We start from the raw sequence: 20790 nt of genomic DNA, 5'->3' as shown, positions 1-20790 counted from the left end.
AGATAGATGATTTAAGCATTCAATAACACCGACAAACTCCTATGATTATCGGCTGTGTAGTAGAAGATGTTTGGCTATGATTTCTTTTAGGCTCCTTGTAAAGCTTAGATAATGCTTGAACAACAGTCCTCATTGAAGGTCTAGTTTTGGAAACTCCACTGACACATTTGAATGCAAGTGAAGCCATATCATTAAGCTTGTTTACATCATAGTTTTCATTCAGTTGCGGATCCATAATTTCTACCCATCCAATCTTGCCCTCACTTTCCATGGAAACTAGTTTTACATATTCCATTAGCCCCTGCTGTGGATTTCTTCCAGTAATAAGCTCGAAAAGTAGCACACCAAAACTATATACATCACTTTTCTTAGTGACGGTACTTGTAGATATATACTCAGGATCAAGATATCCAAAAGTTCCTTTGATATTGGACGCACGCGGCTTAATCATCTCTGGTCTGGAAATCCCAAAGTCAGTGACCTTGGCTTTCATAAACTCATCCAATAGAATGTTGGAAGACTTGATGTCACGGTGCACGATAGGTGGATCAGCCCCATAATGTAGATATTCCAGCACCCTTGCAACATCTAGTACTATGCTAAGTCTCAAATCCCAACTTAATGGCTCATAATCTTTTCCATATAAATGAGAAGCAAAACTGCCATTGCTCATGTAAATGTAAAGGAGCATATGTCGTCCTCTTTCCGCAGCATATCCCACCAAAGTCACAAGGTTTTTGTGATGTAATCTTCCAAGTAATAGAACCTCAGTTAAAAATTCTTGTTCTCCTTGTCTTGAATTAGAACCAAGAACTTTAACTGCAACCGTCTCACCTGTAGGCATTTGTGCTTTGTAAATAGAACCAAATGCCCCAAGGCCAATGATCGTTGTAAAATTAGAAGTACCCTTTTCTACATCTTTCAGCTGCTTTTATCAAGCCAAAATCCGAAACATCTGAGCCAGAGACATCAAGGATTTCCCAGGAAGCATCAGCTAACACAATCAAGACATCATCACTCAGCAACTTTCTTTGTCTAGCAATCGCTGCCACTGCTAACTTAATATCACCCGGCAAGCCGATAGCAATCTCTTCCAAATCTTCAATAATATCCTCCAAAGGTCTTCGAAGAACTCCAATGCAAAGGTTGACTAGACTTTGAGGCTTTTTCTTCTTAGATAGAAATTTGGGAAATTGAGGATGGTTGATTACGGTAATGGAGGACTTGGATTTGAAATTGGATTGGAATTGGGATTAGATGTGAATTATGGTTATATCTTGGTTGTGATTTTTTTCTTTTTTCTTTTTGATGAAATTTGGGAATGGACGGTTGCCTTTGGTCATGAATGTATGAAAATGAATTTTAGGACAAGTGCCAAATAAAAAATGAAAAAAAGGAAAAAAATTCAGGACCAAAATCGGGGTATGACAATATGGTTGAAGGACTTTTGAGTGTGCTAGTGCAGTTCTATGATCCTCTCTACCGTTGTTTCACTTTCCTAGATTTCCAGCTTGTGCCTACCGTGGAGGAGTATTCTCGTCTTTTGGGGATACCTGTTTCTAGTAGAGTGCCTTTTAGTAGATTGGAGGAGATTCCCCGATCTAGTATTATTGCTGAAGCTCTTCACTTGAAGAAGTCTCAGATAGAGGCTCATTGGGTGAAGAAAGGAGGGTTGTTTGGGTTGTAATCTGATATCCTCATTAAGGAAGCTGCTGATTTTGCTCAAGCCGGTAGTGTGGATGCTTTCGAAGCTATCTTTGTGCTGCTCATTTTGTGAATTAGCTTTGTTCTCTAACATTGACGGTTTTGTTGATGTTAACACCATTAGACTTTTCTTGATTGGGAATCCCGTGCCTACTTTGTTCGGTGATATATATTTCTCTTTGCATCTAATGAATTCAAAGGGTGGTAGAACTTATGTCTGTTACATTCCTCTTCTGTACAAGTGGTTTATTTTGCACTTGCCTCAGACACCTGCTTTTGTGGAGAACAAACAATGTCTACGGTGGTCTCAAAGACTTATGTCTCATCACTCAGCAACTTTCTTCGTCTAGCAATCGCTGCCACTGCTAACTTAATATCACCCGGCAAGCCGATAGCAATCTCTTCCAAATCTTCAATAATATCCTCCAAAGGTCTTCCAAGAACTCCAATGCAAAGGTTGACTAGACTTTGAGGCTTTTTCTTCTTAGATAGAAATCCGGGAAATTGAGGATGGTTGATTACGGCAATGGAGGACTTGGATTTGAAATTGGATTGGAATTGGGATTAGATGTGAATTATGGTTATATCTTGGTTGTGATTTTTTTCTTTTTTCTTTTTGATGAAATTTGGGAATGGACGGTTGCCTTTGGTCATGAATGTATGCAAATGAATTTTAGGCCAAGTGCCAAATAAAAAATGAAAAAAAGGAAAAAAAATCACGACAAAAATCGGGGTATGACAATATGGTTGAAGGACTTTTGAGTGTGCTAGTGCAGTTCTATGATCCTCTCTACCGTTGTTTCACTTTCCTAGATTTTCAGCTTGTGCCTACTGTGGAGGAGTATTCTCATGTTTTGGAGATACCTGTTTCTAGTAGAGTGCCTTTTAGCAGATTGGAGGAGATTCCCTGATCTAGTATTATTGCTGAAGCACTTCACTTGAAGAAGTCTCAGATAGAGGCTCATTGGGTGAAGAAAGGAGGGTTGTTTGGGTTGCAATCTGATATCCTCATTAAGGAAGCTGCTGATTTTGCTCAAGCCGGTAGTGTGGATGCTTTCGAAGCTATCTTTGTGCTGCTCATTTATGGATTAGGTTTGTTCTCTAACATTGACGGTTTTTTTGATGTTAACACCATTAGACTTTTCTTGATTGGGAATCCCGTGCCTACTTTGTTCGGTGATATATATTTCTCTTTGCATCTAATGAATACAAAGGGTGGTAGAACTTATGTCTGTTACATTCCTCTTCTGTACAAGTGGTTTATTTTGCACTTGCCTCAGACACCTGCTTTTGTGGAGAACAAACAATGTCTACGGTGGTCTCAAAGACTTATGTCTCTCACTAATGATGATACAGTTTGGTATGATCCTTCTTTGGGCAGTTTGGACATTATTGATAGTTGTGGTGAATTCTCTAATGCACCTCTCATTGGTACACAAAGAGGAATTAACTACAACCCTGCTTTGGCTCGTCGTCAACTTGGGTTCCCTTTGAGAGACAAAACTAATAACACTTTGTTAGAAGGTCTTTTCTATCAAGAGGTTAAAGATCCCCAACATTTGAAGCAAAAGATTATGCATGCTTGGGATAATATGCATAGAAAAGGAAGATCCGAGCTTGGTCCGCGCAATTGTGTAGCTTTGGAAGCTTACACTCTTTGGGTGAAGAAGAGAGATTTGGAATTGAAGATTCCTTATCCTTGCGAAAGATCTATGTCTATGGTTGTGGTTGAGCCATTAACTCTCCCTAACCAAGATATAGAGGAGTCAGAAGACGCGCTCGCCAAGATGAAGCAAGAGAAGGATATGTGGGAAGAGCGTTTCCATGCTTTGAGCAAAACGCATGAGGAGTTGCAGTTGGAGTCTAAGGAAAAAGATGCAGTGATTGAGCTACTTGAAGACCGAGGGACGAAGAGACCGAGAGAGCCAGAGGTTTCATCTTCTAGCATGCCTTAGCCTTCCGTTTCCTGGAAGAAGATTGTTGACCAGCTTGTCCTTGAGAAGACTCAGATGAAGGCTTCTTTGGAAACCGAGATTCGCCGTATTCGAAGGAAGTACGCGCCTTTAGTTAGGTCTTTTGACATTAGTGTTAGGGATCCTTAGGATGAATAGTTTCCTTTTCTCTTGTATTTTTCATCTGGTTTCTTAAATTGCATTGATTGTAATCCTTCCAATTATATAAATGAAAAGGGATTTTTGAATGATATAGTAAGTTCCTTGAATATAAAAATAAATAATCAAGCATTGCATTTCATGCATCATTTGCATAAGCAGGTTTCTCTTTTGCCAGACGTCTCATTGGTGTTTCTTCTATGCTTTAACCAAGTTGACTCATCGGTACGACACCCGCGCTAATCATCTAAGAATTATGGAGCATCTAGAGCAAGAGAACAGGGAGTTGAAGGACGAGAATGCCCGACTGACTACCATGATAGAGCTAGTGCTTGCGCTTAGAGCTAAGCTTCTCCAACGCCCGTAACTCCTCCTCCTCAGAGGACAATTATTTCAGAGGTGGCTACCTCTACCATGCCTGCTGCTACCACTCATTTTGCGCCCACTATGCCTGCGGGATTCCCGTGGGGAATGCCGTCCAACTTTATGCCTGAAGGATTCGCGCCTACTTTTGTTTCCATGCCGGCATCTAGCCCGGTCATGTCTGTGCCACCTCTCGTTGTGCACACCTTACCTCGTGTAGAGGACACCATTTATCACTCCGAGCCATCTGAGGGTCTGGATGTCTACGAGAAAATGGATGAAATGAAAGATCAGTTTCTTGAGCAGCGCAAGGAATTGAAGACGCTAAGGGGTAAGGATTTGTTGGGAAAGAGTGTTGCTGAGTTATGTTTAGTGCCCAGCGTCAAGATCCCGGTGACGTTCAAAGTACCTGACTTTGAAAAGTATAAAGGTAACACTTGTCCACTCAGTCATCTAGTGATGTATGCTTGCAAGATGTCTAATCAGATCGAGAACGATCAATTGTTAATTCACTACTTCCAGGACAGTCTAACTGGTGTTGCATTCCGTTGGTATATGGGTTTAGATAGTGCAAGCATTCACACTTTCAATGACTTGGGAGAGGCTTTTGTCAAACAATATAAGTATAACATGGATATGGCACCTGATAGAGACCGGATGAGGTCTATGTCTTAAAGGGATAAAGAGACGTTTACAGAGTATGCGTAGAGATGGAGGGAATTGGCTGCCTATATCACTCCTCCTTTGGAGGAAAAAGAGATGACAAATATATTTATGAAATCTCTGAGTTCATTTATTATGAACGTATGATTGCTAGTTCCCCGAGTGACTTTACCGAAATGGTAGACATGGGGATGAGGTTGAGGAAGGAGTCCGAGAGGGACGTTTGTCGAGAGATAAAGCATCGTCGAGTAAGAGGTATGGTAGCAATTTTGGGAAGAAAAAGGACAATGAAGCGAATGAAATTTCAAGTGGGAGGTAGAGGAGGCCTCAGATCATAAGGAATCCACCATCCCTTCAACATAATCATCAAGTCTCTTCATTTATCCCTGTGTTTTCTAATCAACAATCAAGACCTGTCCAACAACCACAACGTCAACAACAACAACCCCAACAACGAGAAAACACCTACAACAACAATACCAAAAACAATCATCATCAACAAAGCCTTGAGAGGAAGAAGGTCTCTTTAGACCCAATTACTATGTCTTATCCAGAATTGTATCCCTCCTTGGTTCTCAAGAACCTAATCCAACCAAGAAACCCGCCGCAAATTCCAGAACTACTTCCATGGTGGTACAAGCTTGAGCTCTATTAAGCTTTACATCAAGGAGCACCCGGACATGATATTGAGAACTGTTATCCGCTCAAGTATGAGGTTCATGAGCTGATGAAGAGTGGAATGGTGTCCTTCGAGGACCGTGCACCGAATACCAAAGCAAGTCCGCTACCCGCCATGGGAACTCTTCTCTGAGTATGGTGGATGGTTTCCCTGGTGAGTTTAAGGTTTTTGATGTGTGTTTTATCTAGAGATCCTTGGTGCAGAATCATATGGATGTTTGTTTGGCAAGTGATTGTGAACACGACCATGACAATTGTGTTATCTGTAGTATTAACTCGAGGGGTTGTGAAGTTGTGAAAAGGGACATCCAACGACTGATGGATGAAGGCATGATTCAAATTGTCATTCCCGTCATGTAGGTGACGATGTAAATGTCATAGTGCCCATTTTCAAGCATCCAGAAAGATTGGTAATTCAGTATGACAGCCACAACAATAACAATGTCCACAATAGATCAGTATCGTCGTTGGTTATACGGTTAACGGGCCCAGTCCTGTATTCAGCTGATAAAGGTGTGTCGTATCAGTATAATGCTACAATGATATAAGGTGGTCAAGAGGTCCCGTTGCCTACAACTAGCTCTGTGGTAAGCATTGCTAATGATAACAAGGTGACCCGCAGTGGTCGAGTGTTTCGGCTGGTGTTCCAAAAGGATAAGGAAGGATCAGTTGTTCGAAAGAAGGTGGAAGTGCCTATTATAGATTCAGTTGGTACTTCAAAGGGTAAGTCTGGTGAATCCAGCGATTTGAATCCTAACAATGATGATGACGGACTTCAGTTAATCAAAAGGAGTGAGTTCAATATAGTGGAGCAACTGCTCCAAACCACCTCAAAAATCTCAGTGTTGTCTCTGCTCGTGAATTCTGAAGCGCACAGAGAAGCACTATAGAGAGTTCTAGAACAAGCTTTTGTAGAACATGATATTACAATGGATCAATTGGATCATATCGTGGCTAACATCACTTCTTGCAATAATCTTAGCTTCTTTGATGAAGAACTCCCTGAGGAGGGCAAAAATCATAATCTGGCTTTACACATTTCTATGAATTGCAAAGAGGATACTTTTTCAAATGTGCTTGTTGACACCGGGTCGTCACTGAATGTGTTGTCTAAGTCAACTCTATCAAAGCTATCATACCAAGGAGCGTCTATGAGGTATAGTGGTGTAATCGTCAAGGCCTTTGACAGTTCGCGCAAAATAGTTATTGGTCAAGTGTACCTTCCAATTAAGATAGGTCCGAGTGATTTTCAAATTACTTTTCAAGTAATGGATATCCACCCGATCTATAGTTGCTTGTTGGGAAGGCCATGGATTCATGAGGCAGGAGCTGTTACTTCAACATTGCACCAGAAACTCAAATTTGTGAAGAATGGGAAGCTTGTGATTGGTGGGGAGAAAGCGTTGTTAGTTAACCACCTATCATCTCTCTCTTATGTTGAAGCTGAGGATGAGGTTGGAACTCTGTTCCAAGCCTTATCTATTGTTGTCGAAAAGAGGGTTGGGGCATCTATGACCTCTTTGAAAGATGCCAAGAAGATTGTAGAAGAAGGCAATGTTGATCAGTGGGGGCGCATGGTAGAGGTCTCCGACAACAATGGCATAACCGGATTGGGGTTCCAAAAAGGTTCATCAACTGCAAGGACTGAAGATATGCAACTTAGCTTTCGTAGCAGAGGGTTCATTCATGGCAATGAACAATACTTAGCTGTTGTGCTAGAGGATGACAAAGAGGAAGACTGCACCAATTTTGTGACGCATGGAAAGGCTTGCAACAATTGGATTGTTGTTGATATTCCTGTTATTTTGCATCGATCTAAGTAATTGTTTTTATATGTTTTGAAAAATCCTTCTGCTATGCCTAAGGGAGAAGGGAACATTGATCATTAATAAAATTAATTCTATTCATCCACATCTATGATGTTTTGTTTTTACTTTTTGCTTTATTCTGAAAATGGTAATCATAAAAAACATAGATGAATAATATAATTGTCCATCGGCATAATATTTGGTCACAAATTCATTTCTCTAAAATCAAAATATCAAATCATTATGCAGGTTGGTTCCTAACCCCATTGAATACAATGATCCTTCTCCTTCTCCATATTTTGAATTCCTTGTGTTTGAAGCCGAGGAGGAAAGTGATGTAAAATTGAGTGATGAATTAGCTCATCTTATTGAGGAAGATGAAAAACCATTCAGCCGTTCAAAGAGAAGATTGAGTTAGTCAACTTGGGTTCCGAGGATGATGTGCAGGAAGTCAAGATTGGGTCTCGCATGTGTCCAGATGTCAATAAGGGGTTGATTGATCTTCTTCGAAAGTATTCAGATATGTTTGCTTGGTCCTATCAAGACATGCCTGGTTTGGATTCTGAGATTGTGGAGCATAGACTGCCGTTGAAGCCAGAATGCTCACCAGTCAAGCAGAAGTTGAGAAGAACGCATCCTAATATGGATGTGAAGATCAAAGAGGAAGTGAAGAAGAAGATTGATGCAGGTTTCCTTATGACTGCTGAGTATCCGCAGTGGGTGGCCAATATTGGGACTGTGCCGAAGAAAGTTGGAAAAGTCCACATGTGTCTCGATTATAGAGATTTGAATAAAGCCAGTCCGAAATATGATTTCCCTCTGCCACACATTGATATGTTGGTAGACAATACCGCTAAATTCAAAGTCTTTTCATTTATGGATTGATTTTCCGGATATATTCATATCAAAATGGCACCCGAAGATATGGGGAAGACCACATTCATTACACCTTGGGAACATTCAGTTATAGAGTGATGTCTTTCGGTTTAAAGAATGCTGATGCAACTTACCAAAGAGTAATGACTACTCTTTTTCATGATATGATGCATAAAAAGATATAAGTGTATGTCGATGACATGATTGCTAAATCGATCGATGAAGAGGAACATGTTGAGCATTTGTTAAAGCTATTCCAGCGTTTGAGGATGTATAAACTCCGCCTGAATCCCAATAAGTGTACTTTTGGTGTTCATTCTGGTAAGTTGTTGGGCTTTGTTGATCCTGCCAAGGTCAAAGCAATACAAGAGATGCCTGCACCCAAAACTGAGAAGCAAGTGAGAGGTTTTCTCGACCACTTGAATTATATTTCCAGATTTATTTCACACATGACTTCCACATGTGCGCCTATATTCAACCTTCTTCAGAAATATCAGACTTGTGATTGGACTGAAGACTACCAGAAAGCTTTTGGCAGTATCAAGGAATATGTGCTCAAGTGAGCAAAGGAAAAAGCAAATGGATAATATATGGAAGAATAGTAAATTGCATAAAACTAAAGAGCAAAAAGTAAATGTTAATTGTTAATGGTTAGTGTTAGTAGTTAGTGTGCCATAAGGCAAATTTAGCGCTATGTTCAGCAATCGTAATTGAACTTATGTAGAAGTCACAACTATCTGAGGCCGGTCAATAATAATGTAGGCAACAACACAAGTTAGAAGTCTTGATTAGTGAACCAAATTCCAACAACTTGCCATGCCAAAAAAGGGAAAGAGAATTGATCTTGTATTGGTTTAAGCCTTTTGCATGACTTAGAAAACAACCTATCCTTAATGCAAAGCCATTCACTTGATCAATTGATCAAGATGAATTAGATTTGAATCATGGAAGATTAAGTCTCCCTAATCAATGCTAAATTATCAACCTTCAACTCATTGATCAAAGAGAAAGAAGAAGAAGAAGAAGAAGGAGATGAAGAATGGATAAGAAAAATGGAAAGATAAAAAACGCATAAGATGAAATAAGATGTACCAATCCATATGTATTGACCAAATGACATTGAAAGTCAAAGTCAAACAAAATAAAATCATAAATGAGATGAAGATTGGAGATCAAACAAGAAGCAAAATATTTGTAGCATTTTCTAATATTAAAATAAACTTGAATTAAAAATAAAAGAAAGGTCAAACTTCAAAATCACTTCAAATCAACCTTGAGAGGTCCAAGTGATTTATCCCAAGTTCAACAAGGTCAAACAAAGTTTGGCAAAAAATTTCAGCATTTTTAAAAGTCAAAAACTATTTTTAATCAATTAAAAATGAATAAAAATAACCTAATTGAACTAAAATCTCAAATAAATCTCAAATCAATTAAAAAATTGATGAGAATATTTTTTATAGATCCATCATCATTCAAATAGGTTAGGAAAATATTTTTGTATTTTTTGAATATCAAAAACTATTTAAAATGAATTAAAAACAACCAGAAAAGAGAAAATTCACAAAAAAATGTCAAATGATGAAATAAAAAATATTAAAAATCAGAATTAGAAACTAGAAATTATTTGGAGAAGAATGCAATTGGTCCCATATTTTTTGGATTTAAAATGAAGAAGATATGAATTTTTGAAAATAATGGAAATAAAAGAAATTAAATCAGAAAATTAAAAAATCAAAAAAACCAGGAGCGTTAGATATGAGCTCATTAATTGAGCTGGCATATCATACGCTCCAGAAGCGCGCTTCCACCATAGGTCCAAGTCCACGCGTAACACAATGAATAAATGAAAGTCATAACAAGCGAAGGCCAGGATTAGATCTGGGAAACTCGATCCAACGATCCAGATTCAAACTGGCAATGGGACGGCCACCGGAGCCACCTTCTTCTCCAATGAGCTTGTGTTTTTCGGCCAAAATTGCAGGCAACCAAAATACACGATCTATACACCGTTGGAAAGCTGTGATGATGTACATCATCCCTGTATCACTCAATTCCACTCTAGATCCCTATATTGAGAGAAATCAGAGATGGAAATTCTGTGATGTTCATGAGAACTTTATGGATTTCAAAAATTAAATGCACAGTAATGATGCCTCCATTGAGGGACTTCGGCCAACACAAAATCCAAGCAAATAGGTCAATAGATGATGAGTTTCTAAGAAAAAACCAGTTGAAGAACAACCTTGGATTCTGGAGATTTGAGCTTGATTCCTTGCTTCCTTTATCAAAACAGAAGATCAATGAGCTGAAGGATGAAGGTTTAGAAGCTTTAGATCCAAAGATTCAACCAGATGTAGTTGAATTTTAGATCTGAAAAATTTGAAGAAAAGTGAAATAGCTTCTTTGGTGAGAGGTTGGGTTTTGATTTCTGCGACAATTCAGGTTAATTCCAGGATGGATTTTGAATGGAATAGAGCTTCTATTTATAGAGAGAATGGCAAGGAGAGGGTGATTCAATCCGTGTGCATGAGCTTGTATGATCATGCACAAGGCCTAAAACCAAACCCAAATGCAATCTGAAATCATACCAAAGTGAAACGGACGTGTAATCTGAATGGTAATTGCTTGTGCATGGAATTTTGAGGTGTTATGCATAATTGGACCAAAAGTTTCTCCTCTTCAAAAATACCAATTGCCAAATCCAAACATGAGCATGTGAGTAATGGTTGGAAAGGTTTTGATGTAAGGAACAATTGTTATGTTGGGAAAAAATCCATTTGAAGTGTGGAAATTGGTGAAATTTGAGTTTAAAGTGTAACGTGCAAAACATGTAAAGGCAAAGTTTCTAAATTTGGCCAATGTTCAAGCCCTTCTGTGCTGATGATGCAAGCCTCAAATGAAAAAACCTCCAACATCAAGTTGTAGATATTTTCAATATAACCAAAATGGACTTAAATTTTCCATCATTTGGAGTTTTGGTGAAAGAGTTATGGGCACTTGAAGTTGGACTTTTTTGCCTTTCAATGTATTTGGCCAAAAATGACCTATAATGTCTTGCATTATCACATGTATTTCCTTTGAGAGTTTGAAATTTTGTTCAACATAAAATTTTAAGTAGACATCTTAATCTTTCCAATTCATTTTATCCCATATCAAAATCATAAAAACTGAATTAGTTATGTCCTTGGGAAGTTGACCCAAAATTAGGGTTTTAGTCAAAATGACCTATAATGTATTGGAATGGGAGATGACCTTCCAAGCTTCAAATCAATTTTTGATGAACATGAAAGTTGTTCATATTGTCCTTAAGAACATTTTTGCTTTTAGAATCATCTCCATTTGACCAACAGATAAAAATTTAGGTCTCAGTGCATTTCAAAATAGTTAGATGAATTGACTGATCAACTTTTCAAATCCACAACTCATATCTTGATGAATTGATGATTTAGGACACTCAAATAATTCAAATATGTATGAAATAATGAATTAAATAACTTCCCTTGATTGCATTTGACCATGGGCCGAGGTTGCTTCATGAGCAAGGCATTGTGGTGCACAGATGAATTAGGGTTCCTTTGGGGGACAAACCTCAAACCCTTTGACTTGCTTTGATCAAAATGATGAATTGAAATACTAGAGAGGCATATTTGATGGAGTAGATATTTTTGAACCATTACCATGCTTGCTTTCATCTCCTCTTGACCTTATCATTGTACAAAAGATCTCCTGGATGCTTTGGACCTTGTGATTGCTCAAGCTACAAACAAAAGATGTTAGTGACATATTTTTTTGCTTTTGGTTAATAAAGAAAATGAGAAAAGCAATAATATATAATTCAAGCATGCTTGGTGATCTCAAACCATTCACAAGGGATCCCACCCAAAGGCAAAGGGAACCAAGAGGCTTATTATCCTTGAGGCAATGCAAATGCAATGTTATGATGCCATGAGGGATCTTAGGGACAAAATTGGGGTCTTACAGATGCCCCTATTTAAGGTCATTCTAGCCGGAGAAGTGAAGGTTAAAATCTTCATTTCGACGAGGGAGAATGGGCTTAAATAATAACAGAGAGATGAATTTTGGTCCCTAAGAGACCTCATGATGCAGATGTATGCATGCAAATGGCAAAACTCTATGGGGATATGTGTCCACAAAGAAAGAAAAAGATCAGGAACAATTGAAAATCCACTGGAGTAACACACTCATAAATGGAACAGAGACTCTACCGGGGGGTAAAAGAGATATAAATGTGTGAGCAGGTCACGACTTAAAACTTGCTGAGAGACACGGAGAGAATCCGTGAAATAAATCAATGGAAGGACTCGAGTTGACTCGAAGATGCATGTATTGGGGAATATGCCAATACAACAAAATTATCCGTAACGGATACTTCGGATAAAGAATCCGGACTCAGGTAGAGGCGTCCACTAAGGACCCAGCTGAGGAAAACAAATGAGGTATTACCGGTTACTGGGTAATAAGCTCAACAAGAGATCATGTGATCCCACCAGCATAAGGGTGAGGGGAAAACATGCTCCGGGAGATAGAATATCTAAGATCGGTATAAGGGTGAGAGATATCAATCAACCAAATCATCTGAGGAAGACCCAAAAAGGTATATCTCCACTCATGAACATCTGACTCCACAGGGGACAAAAGTCATAATAGGGAGCAGAAGGAGGGAACACCAGGGATGCCGGTTACTGGGCATATAATAGGTGACCAACCAAAACGTGAATTGGGGAATATTCCCAAAACACTCATCATCCAAAAGAGGGCAAAAGGCAAACTCGATTATGGGATGGACATTCGATTCCCAAAACAGGGATACGAGTCTTACTCGACTGGGGAAGAACAAAAGGCTTCGACCAAAGAGTGCATGAGATATATTATCTATTACCGTCAGAACGTAGATAATATACTCTCATGGAAGATTATCCATAACCGGCTACTGGGTTAAGAAAGGATAAATCGACCGACAAGGAAAGGCATCGGGATACTGAAACTAGGTATATAATGATGACCATTCAAGGGGAGCAACAAACATTACCGGCAGCCGGTATATGAAAGATGACTTGCTGGGGATAAATTGCCTAATGAGAGAAATTATCCAAGAGAATGAGGGAATATCAACACCGAATATTGGATAATGATAACCGTCAAGGAGGGGATTACATCTACCGGATACTGGGTAGAAAACCACAGAAGAGTAACCGTCATCAATTAGGATGAACAAAAGGTTAACTCTGCAAAGGGGAGAAAATAGGGTTTACAACTACCGGTATAAGGGTAGAAAACCACAGACTCCGTCGAGGATAAGATGAATGATTACTAATTACTGAGCAATTATTCATTTATACCACGGGGAAGCATAGGAAACAGATCACAAGAAGCCAATTTAGGATCAAACTAAAGAGGCCAACTGAATCAAGATTCGTCCTAGTGAGGATATAACTCAATAGGGAATCCCATTCCAGAATATGTGTTGGGAGGAAGCAAAAACAACCGTCGTCCATGAGGATATGACTCGGTCGGGAATATGGAAAGAAAGATAAACACTTCCTACTTAAGGGGCTGACTCTACATGGGGAGATCAAACACCGACATCTGCTTGGGGAATGTATTACCAACTAGCAGGGGATAACAAACAAAGATATATGGCAAAGAATGTAATCATGAATATCTAAATGTTTGAAAATTATATGCACACTGTAACACCCTTCTAAAATACCCCAGATATTAAATTAAAATAACAACATATAAATCAGAGTAGTCATGCAATTAAGGGTGTCACACATTTATTTCGCACCATTCGTCATACTATTTAGTCATACTCATTATTAACTCAAAACATAAAGTATTGCACAATACGCAGCGGATAGAGATCAAATCGATCATTCAAAACATGTGACATACTACATGTAAACTGGTTCAACAAACATCAACAACACAATTAAAATGTTCCCTCCCGATGTTACATCTATCAGAGCATGACCCACTAAGGAGACTACACTAGACTCCAAGCATTAGCTTCTACTCAATCACTGCTCGTTACCTGAAAAATAGTTGTAAGGGTGAGTTCCTCAATCGATATAATAAGCATTATAGAATATAATGTCATGTTAAGTAATTTAACACATTAATCACCCTAATCGTATCACACATTCAGTAACGGCACATCAACTCAAATATCATACTCAATATCAACACAATTCATACTCATGCTCAATGCCAACACAACACACGTATAACATTGGAATACATCCATTCATATTATACACTACACATATATTATGCAATGAGACTCCATGCATGCGGTACCGACTATTCGTGAACATATAGTTCAACTTTACCGACCAAATCCAGGTACGGCTACCAAGCTCACCAGTCCCACTCATTTGAGACCTAGTGACTCACATCACTAATTCCTCACCATGGGAATTAGCTACCACCCCAAGGGCCATGCTATGCACGCTAATTCACCTAGCATGCAAACATCAAAAACAGTCCAATTGACTAACATCACTAATTCCTCACCATGGGAATTAGCTACCACCATAAAGGCCACATTATGCATGCTAATCACCTAGCAATGCAACATCACAACAATAATCCACAATGGACCGATGCTCACTCTCTAAGCCATAAAACAGTCCATTCACAACACATGCATAACATACACATTCACAACATTATGCATACCATCATACATTATCAACACATGTATCAACACATCATATCATGTCAAATAATTAAACACAGTATTAGCACACTCTACTAATACCTATACTGTTCAAAGCAGCGGGAAATAATCCCTACTATATCACACACCGATATAGGCAACCATCAATTAGGCACACAACATTTTAATTAACAATTTTTCCACTCTGCAACAGTGTTAACCGGTTAACGCCCTGGGTTAACCGGTTAACGCCCTGGGTTAACCGGTTAACGCAGCACAAACACGCTTCCTGCCCAAAACTTAACAGTGTTAACCGGTGAACGCCCTGGGTTAACCGGTTAACGCAGACAAAACAGCAATTATTCAAAATACATAACAGTGTTAACCGGTTAACACCCTGGGTTAACCGGTTAACGCAAGACAGAAGCTGTTCCTGCGCTAACACAAGGCAGAATGCAGAATTCTCCGCATTTTCCGCCGTTGGAGGACTTCCGGACCTCCGATTCCAATTCCGTAAAAAGCTATACGTTCGGAAATTCACCACTAACCCAAACACAGATTCAATTACAGCCTAAACACAGTTTATCAAACATAATTTTCCAGCATTCATAATTCCAATTAGGGTCAATTCAACGGCTTATCACTACCCATTACATGCTAACCCATAATACCCATTAAACGACGATAAACCCCCCTTACCTGAGTTAATCCGGCAATCTCTAAGCTCCAAGCTTTTCTCTTCTCCAACCTTTGCCCTTGCTCTTCCTCTTTGCCCTTTCTCCACTTTCCACTTTTCAGCCGCTTCTCTGTTTCACGTAAAACTCTTTTTACCAAATGGGAATTCTTTTTCCTTACTTCACCCTTATATATTTTCCAATAATTATTATTCCAAAATAATAATAATAATAATCCAATAATTCCAATTATTTAACTAAATTAATAAATATAATATTAATTTAAATCAAATAATTATCTTATTTTTATTGGGGTGTTACACACACATGCATGGTTTATGTATGATGAATGCTGACAAACAGACATTTCTAACACAAACAGCTCCATAGAAAAAGTACACGAACATCCGGTACTACATCTCAAGAGAGAAAGCCAGGTTCACCGGAGAGTATCCAATATGATGAGGGCAAGAGAAACCAGGAAGCAAAGATTCCTGCGGGGGATGAACATCAGTCATTCCAGCTGGGGACAGGAGTTATTGCACAGATAAAAATCTGCCGCATAAGCAACTCCACTAGGGAATCAATCCAAGGGATAAAGGGATTCTGGGGATCAAACTCCAAGTATCGTGCTTAAAGAGATCACATTTGCTGAGGAGGAAAGGTCGCTACTCTGCTGAAGGGAAGAGTGGTGGATATCTTCACCAAGCACTCCATCCAGTAGGAAAACCACAAAAGACTTAGGAGGAAGAAGATACAGCAAGCCTGGAATATGTACAAATGTCTTACCCTGTTAGGGATCATACCATCCTTGGGAGAGCACTGAGGATCTCCTAAGTATCCTTTCGTCATTGTGAATGTTCACTTTGTTTAAAAAGAAGTTATGAAAAATTCGATTATTCAAAACAATGATATTTTCTCAATTAAAGCATGCAAAACGTTTGTTGAATAGAAACAAATAAGAGTGCAAATAATTGGATAAAAGGCTCAAATTTATTTGATGGAATGGTAGTCTGCAAATGGCAAGACTCCATAGATCTTTACAAGTTTGAAATTGGTGATATATATTGGAAAAGGGCTACATTGAACATAATGACCATTTCTCCACCAATTCCGAATCCGATTTATTTGAAGCTTCGGTTGATGACGAATGAGCAAGAATCTCTGACGGATGACAGTTGTAGAACAAAGACTTGTCAGGATGCAGTTACTTGCCAAATCCCTAATTTTTGCCTAGATTGCCCCAGGAGGTGGTACTCAATCTAGCGGGATACATATATTCATTTTTATGTCTCTAACTTTTGCCTGGACCGCCCTTTCGGGTTTTCAATCCACAGAGACGCTCATTTTTGCCTAAGCCTCCCTTTCGGGTTTTCAACTTAGCGAGCTATTCTGTTTTTTTTATTTTTAGGCGAAGTATTTCTTGACTGCATCTGAATTCACAGGACTAGTGTAATCCTCCCCATCCATAGTTGTTAGTATCAAAGCACCGCTTGAAAAGGCTCTCTTAACAACATATGGACCTTCATAGTTTGGAGTTCACTTGCCCCTGGAATCGGGCGCGAAAGACAAGACTTTCTTGAGCACAAGGTCACCCTCTCGGAACACACGAGGCTTGACCTTCTTATCAAAAGCTTTCTTTATTCTTTGTTGATACAATTGACCATGGCACATGGTAGTCAATCTTTTCTCTTTTATCAAGTTCAATTGGTCATTACGACTCTGGACCCATTCAGCATCAGTCAACTTGGCTTCGATCAAGACTCTCATTGATGGGATCTCCACCTCTACTGGGAGTACGGCCTCCATTCCATAAAATGGAGAGAAAGGGGTTGCCCCTATTGAAGTGTGAACAGATGTGCGATATCCATGTAAAGCAAATGGCAGCATCTCATGCCAATCCTTATACATGACAACCATATTTTGGATAATTTTCTTGATATTCTTATTAGCAGCTTCAACAGCCCCATTCATCTTGGGTCTATAGGGAGAAGAATTATGGTGTGCAATCTTGAACTCACTACGCAGCTCTTTCATCATCTTGTTGTTCAAGTTAGATCCATTATCAGTAATGATCTTATTTGGCACATCATAATGACATATGAGTTGATTCTTGACAAACTTCACGACCACCTGCCTGGTCACAATTGCATACGATGCCGCTTCAACCCACTTGGTAAAGTAATCAATCGCTACGAGAATAAATTTGTGTCCATTAGACGCTTTCGGTTCTATCATGCCAATCATGTCAATTCGCCACATAGAGAAAGGCCATGGTGATGAGATCACATTCAGAAGTGTCGGAGGAATATAAATTTTATCCACATAGATCTGACACTTATGGCATTTCTTCACATATTTGCAGCAGTCAGACTCCATTGTCAGCCAATAATAGCCTTCTCTCAACATCTTTCTAGCCATGGCATGTCCATTGGAATGAGTACCAAATGAACCCTCATGGACCTCGGTCATCAACAGGTCTGCTTCGTGTCTATCCACGCATCTGAGCAGGACCATGTCAAAGTTTCTCTTGTAAAGCACATCACAATTGAGGTAGAAACTGCCTGATAATCTCCTCAGAGTCTTCCTATCTTTCACAGATGCCCCAGGCGGATAAACCTGGTTCTAAAGGAAGCACTTGATGTCATAATACCATGACTTATCATTTTTTGCTTCTTCTACAGCAAATACATGAGCTGGTCTGTCCAAGTGCATCACGGTGATGTTGGGGACTTCATTCCAATGTTTAACCATAACCATCGAAGCAAGTGTAGCAAGAGCGTCTGCCATCCGATGCTCATCTCGAGGAATATGATGGAAGTCAACCTCAGTGAAGAACGTTGAAATCCTCCTCGCATAATCCCTATATGGAATGAGGCCAGGCTGATTCGTTTCCCATTCACCCTTAATCTGATTAACAACGGGGGCCGAATCACCATATACATCAAGATGCTTGATCCTCAGATCAATGCATTCCTCCAATCCCATAATACAGGCCTCATACTCAGCCATATTATTCGTGCATTTGAAAGTTAGCCTTGCTGTAAAAGGAATATGTGTGCCCTGAGGAGTAATAATCACTGCCTCAATACCATTTTCATACTGATTTACAGCGCCATCAAATACCATACTCCATCTGGAACCAGGCTCTGGCCCTTCATCGAGTGTAGGCTCATCACAATCTTTCATTTTCAAATACAGGATCTCCTCATCTGGGAAGTCATACTGAACTGACTGATAATCTTCAATCGGCTGATGTGCCAAGTGGTCAGCGAATATACTACCTTTAATAGCCTTCTGAGCTCGATACTCAATATCATATTCAGATAATAACATTTGCCAACGGGCAATTCTCCCTGTTAAAGCAGGCTTCTCAAAGATATACTTGATTGGATCCATTCTGGATATCAACCAAGTCGTATGATTCAACATATACTGGCGTAAGTGCTTAGCAGCCCAAGCCAAAGCACAACATGTCTTTCTTTCCTGATTCGTCTTGCTGTCCAAGGACACAACCCATTGAGTCTTCAAGAACAGTCAGATACATAATCAAATGTCTTCATTCAACGGGTGGAGACAGGATCGGAGGCTCAGACAGATACTCTTTAATACTGTCGAAAGCTTTCTGGCAATCCTCGGTCCAATCATGGGACTGATCTTTCTAGAGGAGCTTGAATATCGGCACACATGTGGCAGTCATGTGGGATATGAATCTAGAAATATAATTCAAGCGGCCAAGAAAACCTCGAACTTGCTTCTCAGTTTTGGGCGCAGGCATCTCTTGTATTGCTTTGACCTTTGCAGGATCAACCTCAATACCTCTTTCACTAACAATAAAGCCCAATAACTTGTCGGAACGGACTCCAAATGTACACTTGTTGGGATTCAGACAGAGCTTATACTTTCTCAGACGCTGAAAAAGCTTTAACAAGTGCTCTACATGTTCAACTTCCGTTCTTGACTTAGCAATCATATCATCAACATATACCTCGATTTCCTTGTGCATCACATCATGAAACAAGGTGGTCATAGCTCGTTGATACGTTGCTCCGACGTTCTTCAAACCGAAGGCCATCACTCGATAACAGAATGTTCCCCAAGGTGTGACAAATGTTGTCTTCTCCATATCCTCGGGTGCCATTTTAATCTGATTATATCCGGAAAATCCATCCATAAATGAGAAGACATTGAATTTAGCTGTATTATCTACCAACATATCCATATGTGGTAGAGGAAAATCATCTTTTGGACTAGCTTTATTCAAGTCCCTATAGTCCACACACATTCGGACTTTTCCGTCTTTTTTAGGCACGAGCACAATATTGGCCACCCATTGAGGATATGTAGAAGTCACCAGAAACCCTGCATCAATTTGCTTTTGAACCTCCACTTTGATCTTCACTGCCATATCAGGATGAGTTCTTCTGAGCTTCTGATTCACAGGCACGCACTCAGGTTTCAAAGGTAGGAAATGTTGCACAATATCTGTATCTAGACCCGAAATGTCTTCATACGACCAGGCAAAGACGTCAACATATTCTCGTAGCAATTCAATCAACCCTTTCTTAACAGATTCTTCCAGGAGTGCCCCAATCTTTACTTCTCGCACACAATCTTTAGACCCCAAGTTGACTGTTTCCAGGTTCTCAAGATACGGCTGAATGATTTTCTCTTCATGCTCAAGTAGACGGGTGATCTCGTCAGGAATCTCTTCAACATCATCTTCTTCCGCCTCAAATACGGGGAATTCAAAGTTGGGAGATGGTGTTGGGTCATTATGTTCAATGGGTTTGATAAACCTGCATAATGATTTTTGATATGAAAAGCTTTAGAATTCAAACAAGGCAAACCATTATGCAGATGAAAATATTGATTTTATTCTTTTTTTTTTTAGGTTTTATGTGATCACCAATTTCATGCAAAAAGTGAAAAGGGAAAATAATTGGAAAACAAACATTTAACATGAATATATTGAATGAAAATATCATTGTATTTATGTGCCAACAATGTCATCACTCCTCCTTTTGGCATGGGAGGAGGGTTTTTAAACACAATGAACATTACTTTGACTTATGGATAACTGTTGGAATATCCACATCGACCCAATTATTGCAGATTCCCCCAAGGATGACGAAGTTGCCAGGATCCTCTTCGTCCTCTTCCAAGATGGCAATAGCCTCTTCGCCTTGAGTGGTGTGGATGAACCCTCCACTCTTGAACATCCCTTGCAT

General features: G+C 39.4%; 1 protein-coding gene across 1 annotated transcript; it reads right to left on the bottom strand.

The window, feature by feature from the left end:
- Positions 1 to 19: 19 nt before the first annotated feature.
- On the bottom strand, positions 20 to 5636 carry LOC127122091 (calcium/calmodulin-regulated receptor-like kinase 1). Its single transcript, XM_051052497.1, has 3 exons — positions 5599 to 5636; positions 5255 to 5306; positions 20 to 925 (listed from the first exon to the last, which is right to left on the bottom strand). The coding sequence occupies exons 1-3, from the start codon at positions 5634 to 5636 to the stop codon at positions 20 to 22; spliced, it is 996 nt and encodes a 331-aa protein (XP_050908454.1).
- Positions 5637 to 20790: the final 15154 nt, after the last annotated feature.

This window comes from Lathyrus oleraceus, chromosome 2, assembly GCF_024323335.1.
Source record: "Lathyrus oleraceus cultivar Zhongwan6 chromosome 2, CAAS_Psat_ZW6_1.0, whole genome shotgun sequence".
Lineage (NCBI taxonomy): Eukaryota > Viridiplantae > Streptophyta > Magnoliopsida > Fabales > Fabaceae > Lathyrus > Lathyrus oleraceus.
Note: the sequence above shows the minus strand (reverse complement) of the source record. Positions and strands in the feature narration are given on the sequence as shown.

What these genes read in the sequence shown, in the direction of transcription:
- LOC127122091 (XM_051052497.1), bottom strand. Translation starts at nt 5,636, where the DNA reads ATGGCGGGTAGCGGACTTGCTTTGGTATTCGGTGCACG. An exon ending in GCTTTGGTATTCGGTGCACG is followed by an intron (nt 5,307 to 5,598) that starts GTCCTCGAAGGA and finishes TTGTTGTTGTAG; the next exon opens with GTGTTTTCTCGTTGTTGGGG. An exon ending in ACGTTGTGGTTGTTGGACAG is followed by an intron (nt 926 to 5,254) that starts GTCTTGATTGTT and finishes TGATAAAAGCAG; the next exon opens with CTGAAAGATGTAGAAAAGGG.